Source organism: Lepidochelys kempii, chromosome 1 (assembly GCF_965140265.1).
Source record: "Lepidochelys kempii isolate rLepKem1 chromosome 1, rLepKem1.hap2, whole genome shotgun sequence".
In the NCBI taxonomy this organism is placed as follows: domain Eukaryota; kingdom Metazoa; phylum Chordata; order Testudines; family Cheloniidae; genus Lepidochelys; species Lepidochelys kempii.
The window spans coordinates 99,321,851-99,344,681 of NC_133256.1; the positions used below are offsets into that span (position 1 = coordinate 99,321,851).

At 40.9% G+C, this 22,831-nt stretch overlaps 1 protein-coding gene across 13 annotated transcripts in view; it reads left to right on the forward strand.

The window, feature by feature from the left end:
• Positions 1-22,831, forward strand: part of PCCA (propionyl-CoA carboxylase subunit alpha) — a 420,612-nt gene that overhangs the window by 15,182 nt on the left and 382,599 nt on the right. For 5 of the 13 annotated variants that reach the window (XM_073348707.1, XM_073348730.1, XM_073348738.1 and 2 more), the window contains exon 1: positions 11,298-11,436. In XM_073348707.1, the coding sequence (XP_073204808.1) occupies positions 11,365-11,436 (72 nt within the window). In that variant the 5' untranslated portion in view covers positions 11,298-11,364. Of the gene's footprint in view, positions 1-402; positions 499-3,135; positions 3,207-11,296; positions 11,437-11,552; positions 11,704-12,714; positions 12,896-15,669; positions 15,760-22,831 lie in introns of those variants that run through there. The other 8 variants (XR_012159457.1, XM_073348715.1, XM_073348746.1 and 5 more) reach the window with 7 other exon arrangements.

Below are 22,831 nucleotides of genomic sequence, written 5' to 3' on the forward strand. Positions count from 1 at the left end.
CCATAACTCAGTAGTGGTACAATGGCAGAGTACAGTGATGTACTTATATGTCAAACATTAGAAATACATATTGTTTTAAGCTCTTCACAAAGTGATTATGTTGTATTGTTATAAGCTGTAGTTGCTTCAGTGAATCTGATTTTTTGTGTCAGTCTCTTGTCATTATTTTGTAATTTATAAGCAAGTCTCAGAATAGGTATAAAGCATGCTTTAATGGAGTAGTTCAGTAGTATAAAACAATAGTACCTCTGTCTCCATATATTTTCCACTGTGTTCAGTCTCTTCCCTGAGGTGTTGGACTTCAGACATGTTTTATTAACATTCTACAGTTGTACCCTTCTGACTAACCAGCCATTAGCTGGCTCACTGATCCTTAACTGCAGATCACTCTCTCTTATATAGGCTGCATTTCCCTTAGGTTCCAAAATAATTAGTCTCACGGCTATGGATGTGATTTCCGTTTAAAGGAATGTAGAAGCAGCACCTCAGTCACTGCTGGTGAGTATCCTTATTCATGTTATGTGCCTTTTGTGGTTAGTATTTACAGAATACTATATTCTAATTCTACTTAACAATAAGACTAACACCAGAGAGGGTTACATTTGCCTTCCAGCACAATTTTCAGCACAGTGAGCAAGGAGTTACACATACAGAGCTCCCATAGCAACATGTTATTGTTAACTGAAGTTGTGTGCATAGCTCCATGTACTAAAAATTCGCTAAAGACCAACTCAGCCGTCAGATTGGACACCGGTGAAGTATCTGAGGGCAGAATACTCCTGTAACCACATAAGAGTATTCTATGGTAATGGAATAGCCCCAGCACTGCAATATTACTATTGTAAGTTGTAGTGTTTTGAACCATTACTAAAGAATAATGTGCGCCTTTTTTTGTAAGGAGCGAACCTAAAGTCTTCATTATTACAGAACATTTGAGTATCACTTCTCAAATAGTAGTGTATTGAAAGCCTATCAATCTTCAGGTCTTTAATGTCAAAATGAAATTTTGAATCCACTACAACATCCCCCATTGAATGTATTGCTACCAGAAAAAAAGCAGTACCTTTATTTCAGAATACGGGTGGAGAGGGGGGAATGTAATCAGATACTGATGTCTCCTTTCAGTCAGCATCTACATGAATTCATCTTAAATGTCAATATTAAAGGGAAAGAAGTGAGATCCATTAAAAAAATCCTGACATTGATGGAATAGCAAAATCAGTAGGTGTATTATTTACATAACCCACCTTCTTCTGGGATCAAAAGAAAAAACTGAAAGAGAGTAAAAATACCTGATAGCTGAAGAGTTTCATTTAATATAGTCACTTTAACAAAGATTCAAGTACGTCCAGTGGTCCTAAGTAAATTAATTAAATGTTTAGCTATTATCATCTTTTACATTTTATCCAGTGGTTTTCATCATACTGGACACATCAAAAGTAGTCATCTACCAACAGTCAGAGACTATCTAATTATTATACAATAAAAAGGATCAACTGTCCCAATAGAGGCTACTTATTGTGTCTCTTATTCCCTGGCCTACCAGGGTCCACAATTTTTGAAGAGAAAAAAGGCAACATATTTTAACAGAAGTAAATAGGCATCGTGTATGATTGAGGCACTAAAGAAGCATTACGGATATGGCCCAGATCCTCAAAGGTAGTAGGCCGCTACCATTGAAAATTAGGCTCCTCAATACCTTTGACGATCTGGGCCATATATGTAAAACAAGAAAACTGCAACCAGTTTAAGGATCTGATCCTGCAACATGTTGAGTCCCTCTTGAGAAGTGCTGAGTGTCTTCAACTCCTACTGAGTTCAGTAGAGGAGGGGGTGCTTTGTTTAAGAAAGCTACCCAGTGCTCACTGTCCCCTCTTACTGCCTTTAGAGGCACTCATCATCCTAAAAGGAGGAGAGAGGAGGCATGGAGAGCCCCATGGAGTGGTGCAACTCTGCCCCAGAGTTGTAATTGTAAATTACACAATCTGACCTAGTAGTATGCCTAACATTTAGGGCCTAATTTGATAGAAATAACTTGCTTTTTTCACATGTAATGTTTCATGCACAGTTAACTGTAGGTGCAAATTATAAGATTTAGATGTCTGCTTTACTTGCAGATGCAGCCACCTGTTTAGATGTGTCAATACTAGCATTTGCACCTTCAAAATGGTAGGCTGACTGATGCCCCTTTAAAAATCAGATTTTTCAATTGCAGTACATATTACTTTGCTAAGGATATGTGAACCTGTAAATCTTGATTAGATCGATAAATACAAAGCAGTTTTAGTTAGGAAATAATAAATTAGAAATTATTATCTCATTTTGGAGGATAAAAGCAATCTCCTCTTTGTGTCTCTCTTTCTTTCTGTGCATATGTATGTGCCAGGTCTGACATACTAACTTGTTACAAATGTGACTGTTTTTTCTTTTCCTTAATGTGAATCACATATAGTAAGAGTCTTTTTATCTCTCTGGGTGGGAAACACTGGGACAATTTGCATATTTACTTTTTTTTATTAAACTGCATCTTCCTTGATAACTCATTTTAAAATGCCCATTTAAAACATTGGCTTTGATCTGGTTTCCTGGTAATTAAATTGCTTGCCTTTAAACTTCCATCATTTAAAATAATCCTTATTAAGACAATTTTCCCAAACTTCAAATATTGGTTTTCAATTCTAGTGTGAAGGGAATGAATAATGGTTCTGGATATATTTACTTAAACACAGGCTGGTTATACCAAACTAGGAAGTTGATTTCTTTGCCTCTTGTATTAACTAAGGGCATGATCCAACAAATTCTTACCTTGTCAAAGGCCTTAGTCACACTGTAGTCCCATTTGTTTCACTGGAACAACTTACATTGATAAAATCTACTCAAATGAGTAAGGATTTCTAGGATTGGATCCTAAGACATGCTACTATTCTTCTAGGCAGAATGAAATAAGCAGTCCCATGCTGGTCTTTTAGAAAATGTTCATTGTGAAATAACTTCAGTTCTCAAATACAATATAAGTAAAGATTTATAATTATATCTGTGTAGATAAAATATAAATAATCACCACATATTCATCTAATACAATAACCTATACATCCTGTTGCCTGACTGAACTGCTTCTGATTTGAACTTCACCAGGTCTGTGAGATTCTGATCAGATGTTCCAGCTGTGTGTATCTACACTCATAAGAGAATAAAATACATACATAGTAAGTAATTAAATAAAATCTATAAATCTTTGTTTTAATCTGATATAAATATAATTACATATTTCATTATATTTTAAAATATCAATCTCTTCCTTCTCTAATTACACATTTGAATATATGGTAATTATTTTGATTGTGAGGTGGTTAAAAATCTGTGCCATACAATATTAAAAAGAGATTAAAAGGCCTTTTGTTCATATGGAAATACCAAAAACAACATTTTGTTTAAGTGGGATTTTATATTTCTCTAGTCAAGTGATGACAGGGCTTTTGTAAAGAAAACCTTTCATCTTAAACATTCAGTACTCCATCACAACATAATTACCCTAATTTGTATTCCACTGTAGAAACAGGCTTTTTCAGTTTAAACAAATTAAGCAACAATCACTAAGCATACATGGCCAGCATTTTTTCAGCTAACCTGTTATCTACTCTAGCTACAGCTTTATCTTTATAAACTAGAAATCGTGTTTTGTTTTCCTGATTTTTCTGAGGATTATGTTAGTCAGATTGTCTAAAGAGGCATTGTGGCTCACTGGTTAGGGCAGTGGATTGGAAATCAAGAGGTTATGCCCCACTCTTTCCTTACTCTTATAATCTTGAGCAAGGCACTTTGGGCCAAATCCTTCCCTCATTTAGGCTCCAGTTCAGGAAAACACTTATGCACATTCTTGACTTTAAGTGCATGAGTAATCCCATCCCTCTTCAGCAAAGCACTCAAGCACAGGTTTAAGAGCATTGCTGAATCAAGGTTGTTCATTCCATTGACGTCAGCAGATGATGTATGACCTGAAGTGTGACAATTTATATCTCTTACAAATTGGGATAGTGATATTCTCTCTCTATGTAACTATGGATGTTTTTGCTGTCTATATAAACGTGTCAGGGCATGAACCAACCTCTAACTGTGATGACGGTCTGAAGAAACTTCCCCTATGGGCAGTTTATTTCAAAATGATCTACTACAGAGTTTCTTGTGCCTTCCTCTGAAGCATCTGGCACTAGCCACTGTCAGAGACAGGGTACTGAACTAGATGGGCCACAGGTATGACTATTCCTGTGAAATCAGTAGAGTCAAACTGGTTTAAAATAGGTATAACATCAAAATCAGACCCATTACATTCAGGCCCCAATTCAGCTACACACTTTAAAGTGTAAAGCACATGCTTAAGTGCTTTGCTGAATGGGGCCTCAAAGAAAAAGTAAGAGAGAGAAGTGAGGAGTCTTTGGGTATGTCTACTCTGCAATAAAAAATCGGTAACACTGAGTCTTAGAGCCCAGTCAATTGATTCAGACTTGCAGAGCTCGAGTTTCCAGGGGGGTGCATCTTGGAGCCCAGATTGCAGCCCCAGCCCAAACATTTACTCTGCAATTTTTAGTCCTGCACCCTGAGCCCCGCAAGCTCGAGTCAGCTGACCCAGCTCAGCCACAGCCATGCTGCAGGTCTTTTATTGCAGTGTAGGTGTCTAAGGGACAAGTTCAGACCTTGTGCAAGCAGTTGCAACTGCACATGTAGTTCACAGAGTTCTCACTTACATGAGGTCTGAATATGGTCCTAGATCTTTTATATAACAGAAAAAAGAGTGGTACTGATTTAGAGACATCAGCACTGAACTATACAGAATGATGATTCATAGCATGATGTGGAGGGAGGGGGAAGTGGGAAAAGAAGGAATTTAATATGAATAGCTCAAGGAGAAGCAAATTTAATGAGAAAGAGCTTAGTATTTGTCAAGGTTCCTTCCCCACTCAGAACTCTAGCGTACAGATGTGGGGACCAGCATGAAAGACCCCCTAAGCTTATTCTTATCGGCTTAGGTTAAAAACTTCCCCAAGGTACAAACTTTGCCTTGTCCTTGAACCGTACACTGCCACCACCAAGTGTCTTACACAAAGACCAGGGAAAGAGCCCACTTGGAGACATCTTCCCCCAAAATATCCCCCCAAGCCCTACACCCCCTTTCCTGGGGAAGGCTTGATAAGAATCCTCCACAATTTGTACAGGTGAACACAGACCCAAACCCTTGGATCTTAAGAACAATGAAAAATCAATCAGGTTCTTAAAAGAAGAATTTTAATTAAAGAAAAGATAAAAGAATCACCTCTGTAAAATCAGGATGGTAAATTACAGGGTAATCAGATTCAAAACATAGAGAATCCCTCTAGGCAAAACCTTAAGTTACAAAAAGACACAAAAACAGGAATATACATTCCATCCAGCACAGCTTATTTTACCAGCCATTAAACAAAAGGGAATCTAATGCATTTTTAGCTAGATTACTTACTAACTAACAGTTGTAAGGCTGCATTCCTGATCTGTTCCCGGCAAAAGCATCACACAGACAGATGAACACTTTGTTTCCCCCCTCCAGCTTTGAAAGTATCTTGTCTCCTCATTGGTCATTTTGGTCAGGTGCCAGCGAGGTTATCTTAGCTTCTTAACCCTTTACAGGTGAAAGAGTTTTGCCTCTGGCCAGGAGGGATTTTATAGCACTGTATACAGAAAGGTGGTTACCCTTCCCTTTATATTTATGACAGTATTATATTTCAGTGATGTGAGATTCCAATGATAGGTGACTATAGCATTTAGAGCCAAATTCAGAACTGATACAAATGGATGGTGTAAGTTATTCATTTAGGGCCAGATTCATCACTGTGTTCCAGCTGCTTTGCACCTTTGATGTAATGCAAAATACCCATAAAGCTGGTTTATCCAGCAAATAAACTGAATTTACAACTACTTAGCATTGCTTAAGCAGTGTGGAACACCAAAGGGCAATGATAAATCTAGTCTCCAAGGGACATTGGTTGAAAGTGAGTGTAAGCAGGCTTAAATGGTGAAATAGCATAACTTGTGTGGGTGTGCAAAAAACACTCAAACAAAACAATATAATTTATACTGATTTGCTATATTTATTGGGACAAAATTCAGCCTTAGCATAAAAGGTACAACTGAATTTGGCCCTGATACTGTTAGTTTGCATTATTTTTCACCTCCCTCTTGGTTCTTAATCTTTGTGAGACAAACATGGCATGGCATATAAGTTACATTAATTTTGCATATGCATTGAATCCAGGTTAGTGCAAGTTACACTACGGTGTCACTTTACACGTTTTTGACCAATATACATTTAACGTGTAAGATATATGTCACTCTGAATTTGGTTCAGAAAATTCCAGGAATTGCCCCTGCTTACTAGGCTGCATTTAGATGAATTTGGTCCTACATATCTTTGATGCTGTTCCAGATCTCTCGTAAATAACTTAATAGATAGATGTATTGGCTGACTGGAAGATTGAATCTGTCTCTCATAGACCATTGAATAGAATGCTAATAGAAGGGAACATGGATTACAGAGTATGTAACACATACTTAAAGTTTCTTCTAGCTTTGAGTCATTTAGGCACAGACTTTTCTGTTAAGGTTTTTACATCCTATAAATCTCATATTCTATTTTCTTTGTTAGATAAGGTACAGACATGAAGATTACAATTACACTATGAATTTTCCTTTCCTGAGTTGTAACTTAAAATTAAATCATTCTACAGCAGTTTAAATTTTTCTGGATACATTCAGGGTTATGTTCGAAGACAAAAGCTCACCAATTCTCTGATTAGGAAGAAGCAAGTCGATTTATAATATCTAAAATTTAGGAGTTTTTTTGCAACCCATGGGCATATTGAGAAAATGATATGGGTCCCAGTCTGGCAGACACTTTTGAACATGCAGAACTTTATGAATGTGAATAGCCCCAATAACTGATTCTGTTCTCATGAGTAGAGTTACACATGTTCTAAAGTGTTTGCAGGATTAGGGCCTAGATTTTACAATTTTAAAAAACTATTTATTTAGGAAGTTTTAACAGGTTTATAAATCCATCACATGTAAATATCAAAAACAAAACAATAATCATTACTACAATAAGCTTTGGTTTAAAGAGACATTCTACAGTAATATAGTAATCAGATCTCTTTATTTTACAAGGTGTTACCATATTAGAGTGAGCATCATTACAACATCTGGGACATATTGTTTCCAGTGATTTTATGAACTTGAGTGAAATCTGCTATTACACATATTTAATAGACCAGGCATGTCTATGAAATGTTATTTTTTAGGTTTTATAAACAAATTTGATATCCTTGACTTTGAATGGTACTTTTTAAAATTCATGCCTTTAACAAGTGGGAAGTTTTTACAAGAGTTGACCCCCTATAGTTCTTGTAAATTTGGCAACAATAACTGTATAATTTTAATCAATTATGTATTTTTTCTTTTTTATTTATTTACAATTAGTCTTTTTTAGAAAGACTATGCATGTAGCTTATGATATAAAATTTTATAAATAAAAAAATACAAAAAAAATATAGGCAGAAAGCCGAAGTTAAATCACTCTAAAAAGCAGAAAGGCTTGAAATACAGATAGAACTGACTGGGATTCTTCTACACTTTCTCTCTTGTCCCTTCCATAAGTAAAGTGTTCCTGCCCTTGCTGCAGAAGAAAAAGGACTTGCACTAGTCAGTTTCCTACTGCATCAAGTTCTTTATACACCCAGCTGACTGCAAAGTTTCTCTTTGCAGCCATGCCTCTGTGTAATCCTAGTCAGTTTCCCTTTGCAACTGTGGGGTGCCTCCTTTGATGTGGCACTGTAGGAGGTTGCCTATGCTTAAAGGAGGGCCTGCAAACAGAACCCCTTCTGTGGAGCAAAAGAAAACACCAGTGTGATGTCACGTGACTCTTTTTTTAATATATACTGAGGAGGAACTCACATCCATGTCTCAGAATTTTGTTATATAGTTTAATGACATTATACAGTGGTTTAGATTAGATAGAAATAGATATCTCATTTAAACCCTGAAGTGAGGGACATTTACTCTAGACCTCTCTTCTGCGGCTGGTCTAATTCAGTGACTTTCGGACTTTCCAGGGAAAGTGGGCGGAAGAAATTGGAGTGGTTGTTTGCAGGGTATTTTTAGTGGAATCTTTATTGTTAAATGGATTTATCTGTGACACTGATGGATTAAATATATTATGACATGCTTTTAGACAATAAAGGTTTTTTGCGATTAGATTATTTACATCTGTATGGCTTGAGTAAGCATTTTTAATAATATAAATATGAAACATGAAATAGCAACAATGAAATGTCAGTTTTATTCTAACAGCTCTATTTATATGAGGAAGAGGCACATAACTCATCTTTGTCTTTTAGTAAGCAGCAGGGATAAAACTAGTATTCTACTGTCCACCATTCTGCGTCTTCTCTGTCTGTGCAATTTCAGTAAATTTATTGCCATGAGAAGTTAGAAAAGAGATGACAAAATTAATAAATCTAGGCCAAAGTTTTTAACATCCTGGGTAGGTACAAACAGGTGTTTGAGCATCCATTTAGAGGCACAAACTGGAGTTAAAAGTCCTGGAGGGAATTTACAAAGGTTGTGTCTGGTTGAACCCAAATATATCTGAGCACTCCAAAGGCCTGGGACAAGGGCATGGTCTGGACTGAGTGTCCAAAAAGAAGTTCCAGAAGGGCTCAGATGCACTCAGCAGCTGCTGTTGGTGCTCATATCTTAATTGTCAGAGGAAGCACAGGTTAGATATTCAAGCAGCACCCCCTCATTGGTTATTCTCGAGTCTCTGCACTCTGAAAAAAGATAGCATGAAGGCAGGATTTGATTCTATGTACATTTGAGAGAAACAGAGAATTTACTATAAATTTATAGGATTAGTACATAGGAATTAGTATTATGTACCAGATCAATCCATCGGTCCATCTAGCCTAGTAGCCTGTGTCCAACCGTGGCAGATGTCAGAAAAAAGTGAAAGTATGCAATGATCTGACTATAAAGGAAGTTTTTTCCTTAACCCTCTCAAAGAGAGGTTGGTTTGTGTCTAGAAGCGTGAGGGTTTAATCTGTTCTAAGCTTTTTAGACCCATTAAATATAACTATGTATCTATCTATATTTTCTGAATAAATGTCCATTTTTGTGCTGTTCTAGGCTAAACATTATCTTGTGGCAATAAGTTCCACTGATTAATTTCATAATGCACACAAAAGTATTTTCTTTTCTCTGTTTTAAATTAGTTGCCTTTCACATTTACTGAATATGCCCTTTTTTTTTATTAGGGGAAAGAGTAAATACATGCAGCCCAGTTATCCTCTCTACTCTTTACCATTACTGCACTTATTTTTATACCACTAATTAATGAATCAGTATTACTTCCATTCTATTTTGGAAATTCCCATTCTGTCTGAGTGCACAAATGTGGGGACCCAGGCCTTTTACAGAGCCCCCCACCTGAGGCCCTTTGGAAATGTTTCCCATAGTGATTCCAGTGATAATGGAATCATAGAACCATAGGGTTAGAAGGGACTGCAAGGGTCATCTAGTCTAACCCCCTCCCAAGATGCAGGATTTGTTGTGTCTTAGCCAGTGATACTAAGACTCAGGTTCACAAGTGTCCCCTGAGGCTCTTTGCAGCACATATTAAAACACCGTGTGATCTAATTATTAACCAACCGGGATGATTTTACCTTGTTATTAACTAATTGTAGTTGATAAAATAATACTCATTTTGCTCTCAGAATAATATATATCAGCATAACAAGCAAATATTTCCCATCATACTGTTTAAATAAGAATATATAATACTATTGTAAATGAAACAATGAATTTACACTACTGTGGCTCTTTTGGGTGATATTGATCGCTAATTTGGCTCTTGAATCACTTAGGTGTGAGTTGTTTCAGAGTAGCAGCCATGTTAGTCTGTATTCGCAAAAAGAAGAGGAGGACTTGTGGCACCTTAGAGACTAACCAATTTATTTGAGCATAAGCTTTCGTGAGCTAGAGCTCACTTCATCGGATGCATGAGTATCACTGGTCTAAACCACCCAAAACTGGTGGCTATCCAATCCAGCCTCTTTTTGAAAACTTCTAGTGAAGGTGCTTACAAGGCCTCCCTAGGCAGTCTGTTCCATTGTTCTACTGTTCTTACAGTTAGGAAGTTTTTTCCTGAGATTTAATCTAAAGGTGCTGTGCTGCAGTTTGTGGCAGAAGAGAACAACTTTTTTCCATCTTTTTATGGCAGCCTTTGAAGTATTTGAAGACCACTATCATATACCCCCTTAATCTCCTCTTTTACAAACTAAACATGCCCAGTTCCTTCAGCCTTTGCTCACAGGGCTTGCATTCCATCCCTTTGATCATCTTTGTCGCTGGCCTCTGGATCCTTTCCAGTTTCTCTACAGCCTTTCTATCCGTTGGTGACCAAAACTGGACACAGTTCTGCGGGCTGAGGCCTAACCAGTGCTGAGTAGGGTGGTACTATCACCTCCCAGAGGGGGGTGGATGAAGGGTTTTATACTATTAATTTACTTAGGCTAGAAAACTCTCTAACTAGCAGCCAGACTAGTGACACTCAAGCAGCGCTGGATGTACAAAATGTACCTTACTGGCTGCGGTGGACACCGTGTGGATTGGGAGGGGGCACAGCACCCAGGGCTAATACGCGTGACCAGTCCCGAGGTGCCGCGGGGGAAGAGAAGCCAGCAGCTCCTAGGCAGCGTTCACAGTGGGTCGGAGGGGCAGGATGCTTTCCCGGGCTCGCATTGCCCGACGCCCTCACAGCCGGGCGGTCCCAGGCAGTGCACTCGCCAACACCACTCCCAAGCCCGCCCGGGCTGGCTCGGGGCTCCCCGCGCTGGGGACGCGGCTGCAAGAGCCGCCGGCGGAGCCTGGCCTCGGTGCCCAGGCGACGGACCGCGAGCCCCGGGGAAGAAAGCGCAGCCCCGCCCCGGCGCGCGGCCAAGTCACGCTCGCGGCGCCTGTGGCCGGAGCGCCGGGTCCAGCGGGGTGGCAGTGACCTGTGGGCGGGGCAGCTCTGGGCTGCCGGGAGCGCGCAGCCGCCCCGCGCTCTCGGGGAATCCCCGCGTACCCGGCTCCTCCGAGGCACGAGGATGACGGGCGCGAGGCGGGGGAGGAGCGGCGCGCGCTCTCCCTGACTCTTTCCCACAGCCTGAGTGCCGGCCTGGCGCGGGGGCGGAGCGAGGGAAGACGGCGCTCCTGATTGGCTGAGCGCGGACCGCTGACCCCCCCCACCCCCCCGCAGTCGCCGAGGTGAAAGGGCAACCAGGGCTCCGGCTAGCGGCGGCGATGGCGGCGTCCTTGCGCCAAATGGTGGTGGGCGCCTGGCGGCGGCCGGACCGACACCTGCTCGCGCTGCAGGTGAGCGGGGAGCCGGGTCCCAGCGCCCTTCCGGCGCCTCTCGGAGCCGTCCGCGCGGGATGTGCTGGGGCGGTGAGCCGAGCTCTGCGCCCCAGCGGGCGGCGGCGGCGGCGGCGGGAGCCCGGGGGAGCAGCGCTGAGCGAGCCCGTCGCCGCCCTTGCCTGGGGCCGGTGAGAGACCAGCGTAGAGAACTTGGTACCTGTCCAATGGAGCGTGAAGCGCCGCAGAAGCCTATGAGCTTCCAAGGGCAGGCACCTTCCAACGACGGTGAACGTTTATTTATAAGAAAAAAAAATCAAGTTAATAGTTTACATTTAATGAGAACTTTCATTGAAGTGCATAGTGTGGATTCTTACAAAGATCTCCTACTTTAAGATACAGATTCATGATATTAGGCATATAACTAGTGAGGCATATAAGGAGAAACTAGACTGTCACTGACATTTTAAAAATAGGATCCTAAGCAAAAGAGGAGGACTTTGGAGACTTTAGTTTCTTGCTCTAGATGTTGACATATAGTATAACTGATAGTATTAGGTCAATAAGGATAATGGAGGGTAACCTGTACTTGAAGGTGAAATGCATTATGGATTGGCAGTAGCTTGCCATAATTAAGATTGATGATTATAAGCTACAAAGTCCATTTACAAATCCAGTTTTCAAACACTACTTCCAAAAATCTGTCTCTTTTTTTTTTTTTCTTCCCCTGCCCTCAATCTTGGTGTATTTTATTCCCCCTCCCCCATCTGTATTTCCAAAGTGGCTTGATCTTAGAGATTCCAAATTTTCATTGTATAACTCCACAGCAATGATTCTCCACCACCCCCTTTTAGAAATTATTTTGCAGTTATTGTATTCTTCCTGATAATTTCGGGGATAGTATATTGGCATAGCTACATAAAAATCAGTTTAGATGCTACTCAGTTAATAACTGGAACAAGACTCTTTGCTCAGAAGATTATACAAACATTAACATCTTTGCAGTACCCTAGTTAGATATGAAAATGGCAGACAGCTTACGCTAAACTTTTAAAGAAGCATAACTTTTGTCCCTCTTATGTAGATACAAATTAAAACGTTGTTAGAATTCTCTGGCTTCATCTTTGAACTTAATTATCTGCATGTCTTGTGGGAAGGTGAGTTGGTCTAAAATCTTGTGTTGCACTTTGGATAAATACTTAAGCCATTGGCCCAGAGAGAGAGAGTGACTCTGTAGCCTGATGGTTAGGGCACCCACTGGGTGCGACTATGGTCCAACTCCCCTGGTCCAGTAACATTTTTTTTTTAAAATCCTCAGTGGAACAGCTTTAACAGGAGAGATTGAGGAAGCCCCACATCAGAATGTCCCATAGATCAGTGCTTAGTGCACTCTGAGAGATGGGAGACCAAATCCTCTTCTTCCCTCCCCCTTCTCCCTTGGCAGATGGGGAGAATTTAACTTGCATCTTCCATATCCCAGGTGAGTGCTCTAACCACTGGGCTAAGTTATAACATGGGCACTGCCGCCTCCTCCTCCAGCTGGGTTTTTGAATGGGACCTGATCTGGTAGGTGGCCTCTGGGCCCTATATGTGTGATAGGCATGCTACATCTATTTTTCCCCAGTTTGTGGATTGATCTGGGGTTTGGGGGGAGATTGCAGTGCACATGCCCAGAGGGAGCTCTTGAGGCGCCACTGAGTTTAGGTGCCTACAGCCAAGCAGGAGTTTTGTGGATTGCAGTGGTGCCTAAGGCCATATTTGTGCTAGAAACCTTGGTTGATACAAGTTATGCAGTAGAGCTTCTGCAGTTAGTATATTGCTCGTGCATTCTTGGTTCATTGAATTGGTGCTGTGAGACTCACCAGGAGTGCCTGTGTTGATGCACCATGGGTAGGTATTCCAGTGTGCAACTTGCCATTGTCTGGCACATAGTCTCTTGAGAAATTTTGGCATGCATGGTGGGACAGAAGCGAGTTGTGTGGGAGTGATTGGGAGCAAGGAGTCAAGTTCCTATTATGCAACTTCATCTATTTCATAATTTTCATGCCTCTTTAAAAAAAATCCTGTGAAACTGCACAGCATTTCTTGCTGTCAGTCCTCTCTAAAAGAACTATGGAGCTCACACAGCTCTGCTCTGTTGTCATGAGTATTGCAAACACAGGACAGACAATCCTCCAGTATTTGTAGAGCCATAGAAAGTAATGTCCTTTGCTGCTAAGGTTTTGTTTCATAGAGGATAGATTGCTGAGGGACACAGTGAAAACCAATTCAAGGTTGTTGATGGCATTGTAGATCAGCTGCAGGTGGAGAAGAGCTGCTTCTGAGCCTGAGAAACAAGCATTAACTGGTGGGATTGCATTGTAAAGCAGGCTTGGGATGATGAGCATTGGCTGCAGAACTTTCAGACACAAAATGCCATGTCCCTGTGCTTGGGACTGTGCCAAGCTTGCTGCTGCCCTCCAGCTCCAGGACACCAGACTGAGAGCTGCACTGGCAGTGGAGAAGTGAGTGGCAATCTCTCTGTGGAAGTTAGAAATCCAGGGTTGCAATCAATCAGTGGGAAATCATTTTGGATTTGGAAAATCCACAGTGGGGACCCTTGTCATGCAAGTGTGTAGGGAGGGCTATTAATCGTTTCCTGCGCCTGCTATACAAGAGTGTCTGTTTTGGTAGTGTGCAGGAGATGGTGGATGGATTTGCTGAAGTGGGATTCCTGAACTGAGATGGGGTGATAGAAGGTGCACCCATCCCTATTTTAGCACCAGCCTACCTTGCACAGAGTGCATCAACAGAAAGGGCTACTCTTCTATGGATATGCAAGTGCTGATGGATCACTGGGGATGCTTTGCCAGTGATCAGTGCTGGTTGGTCAGGGAAGGTGCATGATGCTCTCATCTTTAAGAATGCAGGACTGTTCAGAAAGCTGCAAACAGGGATGTTCTTTCCTGGCCAGCGGATTTGGCATTTCAGTATTGTCAGTGCTACAGTGATCATGGGGGATCTGGCTTACCCCTTGCTTCCCTGGTTCATGATGCTGCACACTGGCCACCTCAGTAGCATCAAGGAAAAGATTCAACTGCTAGCTCAACAGGTGCAGAATAACCACTGAATGTGGTTTTGGTAGATTGAACTCTCCCTGTACAGTAACATTTTGGCTCTTAAAATAATAAATCATAAAATAAAATTTTGGCTCTTATTCCCAGGGGTATGAGTGTAGGGCAGTGGCCTGGAGCACTGGCACTGTTTTTTCCACAGGTGGTGGTGGTTTTAGCTGATATCTTGCTCTTAAGGGTAACAAAGATGTAGAAAACACAGCTGCTGCTGGCATCCTGAAGCCACCTGGCCCTATATGCTGCTGGCTTGTTTACTTCAAAGGTGGCATCCCAAGTCATTGTGGACTGGCACATTACTTTTGAGGAAGAAATAAGGTTACCATCCCTAGAAACCTTTGGCAGAGGATTGCAGTGTAGCGCTCTGAAAGTTTTATCAAGATCTCTCAAGGGATGTCCTTGTGTACATAAGCAAATGTTATGTGAGAAAGCAAATACCAACTCTGCCTCTGTTGTACTGCTACCTGTTCTAGTATGAGTATGTTAATGAAGTCAGTACTCGTGCCCTGCTATGTAGGGGTTTGGCGTCATCTGTACACTTAAACACTGTAACATGCAGGGTGGATTTGATTTAAATCACTAGTCAGGAAGACTTGGTTTAATCATGGATTTTTATATAAAAGTGCATACTTATTGGTTGGTATAACCTTAATACATATTCTTCACAACTCAGAGGTACATTCCTTTTTTAAAAGGTACACACTGTACATTTTTAAAGTGATTTATTTTGAAAACTTTTCAGATTAGTTTTACAGCTATATTAGAAAATGAATGATCGGTTATATTCATTTACCAAAGGTAATTGAAGCAGATATTTATGAAGTCATTGGGAGGTGAACTATCTCCAGTTCAACAGGTTAATCATTAATATTTGGAGGATTTTGTTGCCATTAACAAAACAAAGGTATGAATTTTAGGGTTCAGTTAAATGTTCAAGTTTTTTAAAATAGATTTGTTTTTGTTAAAATTGTTAACTAAAATAGTTAAATGAAATATTAAAAAAAAATTTAAATCAACTAGGTCAGACAGGTCAATATGATAAATTTAAAATATTGGCTTCTGCAGTTAACTCGGTTGACTTCACCTTAATTTTCCTGTTTGTTCATAATCTGGAAAAGAAAAACAAGCTTTCCTGCTTTTTCAGGTCCCAAACGATTTCTCAATTTGGAATGAATTAGTCCAAAGGAAGAAAATATTCTTTCTACACTGGCAGAAGAAGCTACTGCTGTTAAAAGTGAGATTATCACTTCAACAGTCTCTGAATCCAAGTGCTTAAGTGACTTCCACCAGTTCACTTATGTGACTTTCTTTAAAACAGCAGCAGCAGACATATTTCTTGAATGGTTCACCCTTAGCTCTAAAGTTTCTTATAGTTGGCATTATGGAGGGATGATTGCTGGATGTCCATGTCATAGCCAATTCCTCTTCTTCAGCAGTTAAGGTTTCATCCTGGTACCAAGTATTGAGAGTATTTGCAAGAAAATGAGCTAGAGATAGTGCTTGTCCCAGTTGTGGTTTTTTTTTTTTTTTTTATGCTTGTAATTTAACTCTGTAAGATTGGGTCCCTAATCCATGAACTCATTTACAAAACTTTTCTTAAACATTACATGAATATATTGTCTCATGCTATAGAATTAGAATTTATAATCACTATTCCACGATGTGAGAGGTTTTTTCCTCAAAGCATTTTATTAAAAAATCTGATTTAAATAAAAAATATCCAATTTTTTTTTTTAAAACTGATTTTTATCCACCCTGGTAACAAGAAATGGATTCACAAACTTTTCCTGCGGTTTCTTCCCCTGCATTGGGCTTGGCTGCCGGAACTGACCAAACTGTGGTGGAGTCTGGAATGGATCCTGGCTCCTGGTGTAGCTGGACCTCCCTGATTGTATGTCCCCTGTCTCCCATCTTCCTTCTCCTTGCTGTACACAGAAGGAGTCTTCATCCTAGGCTCTTCAGAGGAACCCATGGTGCTCTGCAGTGTGTTGGTGGGGTTTCCGCCAAGCGTGCCATGCACATTGTATTAAAAGCAACAGATCTGGGGCTCAGCACCAGATCGACTGTTGGGCCTGACTGGCCTTCTGGTATGCCTGCTGCAGTTCCTTTGCTTTCACGCAGCACTGCTGCTGATCCCTGTTGTACCCCTTTGCCTGCATCCTCTGTGCAATCTGTCTGTCAATGTCCATATTTCCAGAACTGCTCTGTAGCTGTGCTTGCACAGACTATTCTTCCCACAGGCCCAAGAAATCCAGTGCCTCCTGTCTACTCCAGGCATGTGCACGTCTGGAACATGTAGCCAGCATGGTCTATTGGTCAGTTGTGTGCTCATCAAACTGGGGAATCAGGAAAAGGCATTTTAAAAATGTGGGCTTCGTAAAAGGTGGGTGTGGCTCCGGTCTCTGTGACTCCTGGGCAGTTGTGGCCAGTGCCCAGCATTATGGGACAGCTGCTGGAGAACTAGTAGGATCAACCTAGGTCACGGTGTCTGTACTTGCATTGCGTCAATCGTGATAGGCCGACCTCCCTGAACAACGTTGAGCAATGGTAGGAGTCCTGCGGAAATGTTGAGCGTAGACACAGGCATAATGAGGCTGATGCAAGGTGACTCACATAGACCTAACTTTGTAGTGTAGTGTAGACCAAGCCTCTATCTTTGTGGCTCTGGGCCAAGGCCCTGTTAAATGCATTGTAAAATGTCATCTTGTTGAAGTGTTTCCAACTTGTTTTATAGATACCTCGGATAGCACAGAGTTGTCAAACTCTGGTCCTATCAATACAGGCTCAACCAACTACCTTTTTTTTTTGTTTTGTTTTTAAAAAACAAACAAACAAAAAAAAACAAAAAAAATCATGGTTTCATTTCCAGTTGAAGCAAATTTGACTTAAACCTTTGAGTGGGTTGTTAAAAACACAACTAACTGCAACACACTGAGTTAGATTACAACTCTGTGTACTTAGGCACTTAGTCTGGCAAACTATACAGAATTTGAGTTTTATTCTCTAAGTATTTTCAATACAGGAAAAAGAGGAAGATTGTTGTGATTTAGTTAATGTAGAAACTTTGTATATGGATTAGGTTTCAGAGTAACAGCCGTGTTAGTCTGTATTCGCAAAAAGAAAAGGAGGACTTGTGGCACCTTAGAGACTAACCAATTTATTAGAGCATAAGCTTTCGTGAGCTACAGCTCACTTCCTCAGATGCATATCATGGAAACTGCAGCAGGCTTTATATATACACAGAGAATATGAAACAATACCTACTCCCACCCCACTGTCCTGCTGGTAATAGCTTATCTAAAGTGATCATCAGGTGGGCCATTTCCAGCACAAATCCAGGTTTTCTCACCCTCCACCCCCACCACACAAATTCACTCTCCTGCTGGTGATAGCCCATCCAAAGTGACAACTCTTTACACAGTGTGCATGACAATCAAGTTGGGCTATTTCCTGCACAAATCCAGGTTTTCTCACATCCCCCCCACCCCCATACACACACAAACTCACTCTCCTGCTGGTAATAGCTCATCCAAACTGACCACTCTTCAAGTTTAAATCCAAGTTAAACCAGAACATCTGGGGGGGGGTAGGAAAAAACAAGAGGAAACAGGCTACCTTGCATAATGACTTAGCCACTCCCAGTCTCTATTTAAGCCTAAATTAATAGTATCCAATTTGCAAATGAATTCCAATTCAGCAGTTTCTCGCTGGAGTCTGGATTTGAAGTTTTTTTGTTTTAAGATAGCGACCTTCATGTCTGTGATTGCGTGACCAGAGAGATTGAAGTGTTCTCCGACTGGTTTATGAATGTTATAATTCTTGACATCTGATTTGTGTCCATTTATTCTTTTACGTAGAGACTGTCCAGTTTGACCAATGTATATGGCAGAGGGGCATTGCTGGCACATGATGGCATATATCACATTGGTGGATGTGCAGGTGAACGAGCCTCTGATAGTGTGGCTGATGTTATTAGGCCCTGTGATGATGTCCCCTGAATAGATATGTGGGCACAATTGGCAACGGGCTTTGTTGCAAGGATAAGTTCCTGGGTTAGTGGTTCTGTTGTGTGGTATGTGGTTGTTGGTGAGTATTTGCTTCAGGTTGGGGGGCTGTCTGTAGGCAAGGACTGGCCTGTCTCCCAAGATTTGTGAGAGTGTTGGGTCATCCTTTAGGATAGGTTGTAGATCCTTAATAATGCGTTGGAGGGGTTTTAGTTGGGGGCTGAAGGTGACGGCTAGCGGTGTTCTGTTATTTTCTTTGTTAGGCCTGTCCTGTAGTAGGTAACTTCTGGGAACTCTTCTGGCTCTATCAATCTGTTTCTTTACTTCTGCAGGTGGGTATTGTAGTTGTAAGAAAGCTTGACAGAGATCTTGTAGGTGTTTGTCTCTGTCTGAGGGGAGAAAACCTGAGGGGAGAAAACCTGGATTTGTGCTGGAAATGGCCCACCTGATGATCACTTTAGATAAGCTATTACCAGCAGGACAGTGGGGTGGGAGTAGGTATTGTTTCATATTCTCTGTGTATATATAAAGCCTGCTGCAGTTTCCACGATATGCATCTGAGGAAGTGAGCTGTAGCTCACGAAAGCTTATGCTCTAATAAATTGGTTAGTCTCTAAGGTGCCACAAGTACTCCTTTTCTTTATATGGATTAGGTTATTTTCGTAAAACTAAGATGAAGTTCCTGTCAATTTATATTTAAAACAGTTGAATAAGGTTTCTCTAACTGCATGACAGGTTTCCTCTTCTGATGTTAAAAGGTGTTTTTAATAAATCCCAAGGCCTTAAATCCATCTTAATTACCACTGTCTGTAACTTTTCTATTTCTTCCCTTCTGACTTGCTGCTTTAGCACAAAAATCTTCTGGCTTCTCCTGTGCCTTCAGAGTTAAATGGCTTTGTATTGCGGTCTTTAGAAGACAGTTCGGTAGCCTCTTTCTAAATTAGCTGTACACACTTGGTTCAGCCACTATGAGCCCTCAAGCTTTTTTTCCAGTGAATTATATTAACTTGCAAAGATTTTGTTGAATGTGTGATTGAGCTCTTGTGGGTTTCCCTACCCTTCTGTAGTAGTGTATGAAAAGGAGGTGGTGTCTTTCTGTTGGGAGGTGGTGGTGGTGGTGATGGAAGGAGGGGGTGGGTGTGTGTGTGTGTGTGTGTGTGTGTGTGTGTGTGTATATATATATATATATATGTATGTCCCCTTCTCCCTCCCCTGCCCCCCCCTCAGTCCATCCAAAATGTGGTGTCCATTTTTTTATTTCACATGCAGAAGTAGGAATATATAGCCCACTCCTGCACCCATTTAGTATCCTTACTCATGTTCTCTGGTTTGTCCTTTCCAGAATAGAATACAAAATTTTACCTTCTACCCTTCACAGTCTTCCATGTAGCTGTCCCTCTCTTTGCACAACCCCACTTAGTTTGGCCTCCAAACATACTCCTCCCCCCGCCCCCCCCGCTTCATTTTTCCTCCTTTTCTTTAGCCCAGTATGTCTGTGTCACTCACTCACTCATCCCCTCTTCAGATAGCAGTTCCTTGTGGTACGTATAGAGCTTGGTTATATGGAAACAAACAACATAAGGGTGGGAAGTTGGAAAAACTCAACTTGATAGTGCAATTATTTAATTATTTATGACCCTCCCCCTGCCTCCCCCCTTTTCTATTTGAATCCTGTGTAATCTTCCTGGGTCTAGGGGTCTATATTTCCTTTGTGTCCTAATCTTTCTCTGTATTCCATACAGCTTTAGACTGTCCCAGTCACTTTTGCAGTTTGGTTTTGTCCTTCTGTGTATATTTGCTGCTACTTTAATTTTAGTGTTGTCTGAACCTGATCATTCTTGTGCTCCAACTGGAGGAGGAAAAAAAAATCCCTGGGTGGGGTGGGAGAAGTTATGAAGCAGCCATGCAGGTTTTAGAGAAATGACTGGGAGGGGGTGGTGCATGTGTGCCTTTAAAAATAAATAAATAAAAAATAACTCTTTGCCCCTTGGTAGTCTTGGACTGCGCTACAATTAGTAAAGCTTAAGCCATTGGAACAGGAATAGCTCTGCACACTTCCGGGCACAGCTTTGTGGGCCACAGCCTGAGAACCACTGCATCACCCTATCCCCATCTCTTCTCAAACACTATAGATTTTATTTATTTATTTATTTATTTATTTTGGTTGGGTCCACATCTCTCTAATGGGTAGCCGCCCTTTTCCCATTCAGCCCCTATTCTTTAGGAAATGCCTCTGATTCTTCACCGTACTGGTTCACTTCAGATTCTAGGTCAAGAGCTACCTCTTCTCTCTGGCTTAAATCCTGCTCCACTGATTTCATTGAAGCCAGAGAAGCCAGGATTTCTCCCTCTTTCTCTGGCCATATGTATCTCCAAAGTAATTAGATTCTACTCTGACTCCCTAGCTTCCACATGCTCTATCATGTCCCCTTAAGCTTGACCTTTATACTTCGCCTGTGCCCTATAGTGACAACTCAGGAGCGCTGGAACAATTTGTATAGTGGGGGTGCGGAGCCATTTAACCAAACTGTAAACCCTGTATATAATAGAAACCACTTCAAGCCAAGGGGTTCAGCAGCACCCTCGGCACCACTAGTTCCTACACCTACGTGGACACCTGTATTTGTGACAACTGACATAGTGTGTGTTGCCTGAAAGTGTAACTACTCTGCAATAAACTTAAAATAGACCTGTCCAGTAAATTTACCATGGGATAGCTGTACTTTCATGTGACAACCCCCTTGTTGTTTGAGATTTTTATGTGGCTCTGAAGCAGTTTACGCTGCCACATCTTTAGGTGGGGAGACTTCAAAAATGGTATCTTAGATGTGCGAGTAAAAGCTTCAGAGCATTTACTGATCTACAGTTTTTCTGAGTGTTTCTGAACCTGTTGCTGATAACAGCTATTTTTAAATTTTTTTAAAGTGACACTATCAAAGGGAAGCCTATTATAAGAGATCAGACACCTGTTTATCTGAATGTTGCTTTCATAATTAAACTTGGAAACAATCTAAATCGACAAAACACTTTTTTTGAGAATTTAGTCTTGACTATTTGGACAATATGCACTCTGGCTGACATTGGCAGTAAGTATGTGTGTGGGGGAAGTCTTAGGAACTTGCTGAGCAAAACACATAGTATCTTCCTGTAAACACACAGTATCTTCATTGTTGTCTGAGAGTTTATATCCCTATCAACTCTCATTTTCTTTGGTATTTACTGCTAAAACTCTAGATATTCTTGTTATTTCTGTATAAATGTCCTATCCTGCTTACCCCTTGGGCTCACTCGTAACTTGTGATAATGAGTTCTATGGGATTATTGCAGACTGTGAAAAGTATTTTCATAGGAATTGCCACAGTAGCTCAGACCATTGATCATGCTATCTGATAGCTACCATTGACTTATAAGATACATAAGACATGGTAAATATTGTAATGCTAATACTTTGCTATTTTGAGTCTTGCTGTACATTCAGCAGAGGTCTCAATTAAGTTGTCAACATTAGTGCTCAGATATCTTTCCTGAGTTGATATGCTTAATTTAGAAACCAGTAAGGCATAGGAGTAGTTCAAATCACTCCATCCAGTGTGAGTGACTTTATTTGTTAACAATGAATTTCATCTGCTATTTGTTGAGGAGTAAGCTAACTTAAACAGGTCCCTTTTTGAAGTCTGTTTCCTCCCCTCCTGTCTAGCCTAAATAATTTTCTTACAGGAACTATTCGCAGCTTTGTCCAGATAATTATTTTAACTTATTAAACTCAGCTACTACTGTGACACACTGCATTTTTAGGCTATGTCTACATTACATTTTTGTTGGTAAAACTTTTTTTGGTCAGGAGGTGTTTCCCCCCCCCCCCACCTCTGACCGACACAAGTTTTACTGACAAAAAGCACTGGTGTGCTCTTCTGCCGACAAAGGTACCACCTCTCATTGCGGGTGTTTTTATTTTGTTGGTAGGAGAGCTGTCTCCCGGCTACAAAGAGCGGTTATACCACTTACCTTACAGCTGTGCCGCTGTAAGGTGCGCAGTGTAGACCTAGCCTTTTTCACTGTGGGAGCTCGGCTTTTAGCAGAATTAGTAGTAGTTTAAATTTATAAGCCACATCAGTTGACACACAAGTTAATTCACCACAGTTGTTGAGAGATTATATGTAGTAGCTTTTGCAGACTTTAATCTTTGTTCCACTAGACCGTCTTCCATAAGATGGCAGTTTCAGTAGATACCTGTGTCCTAGGAAAAGATGAGTGATGCACAAACAGTATCTCTGAGCTTTTGCTTCCTCCTGTAAGTTCGTC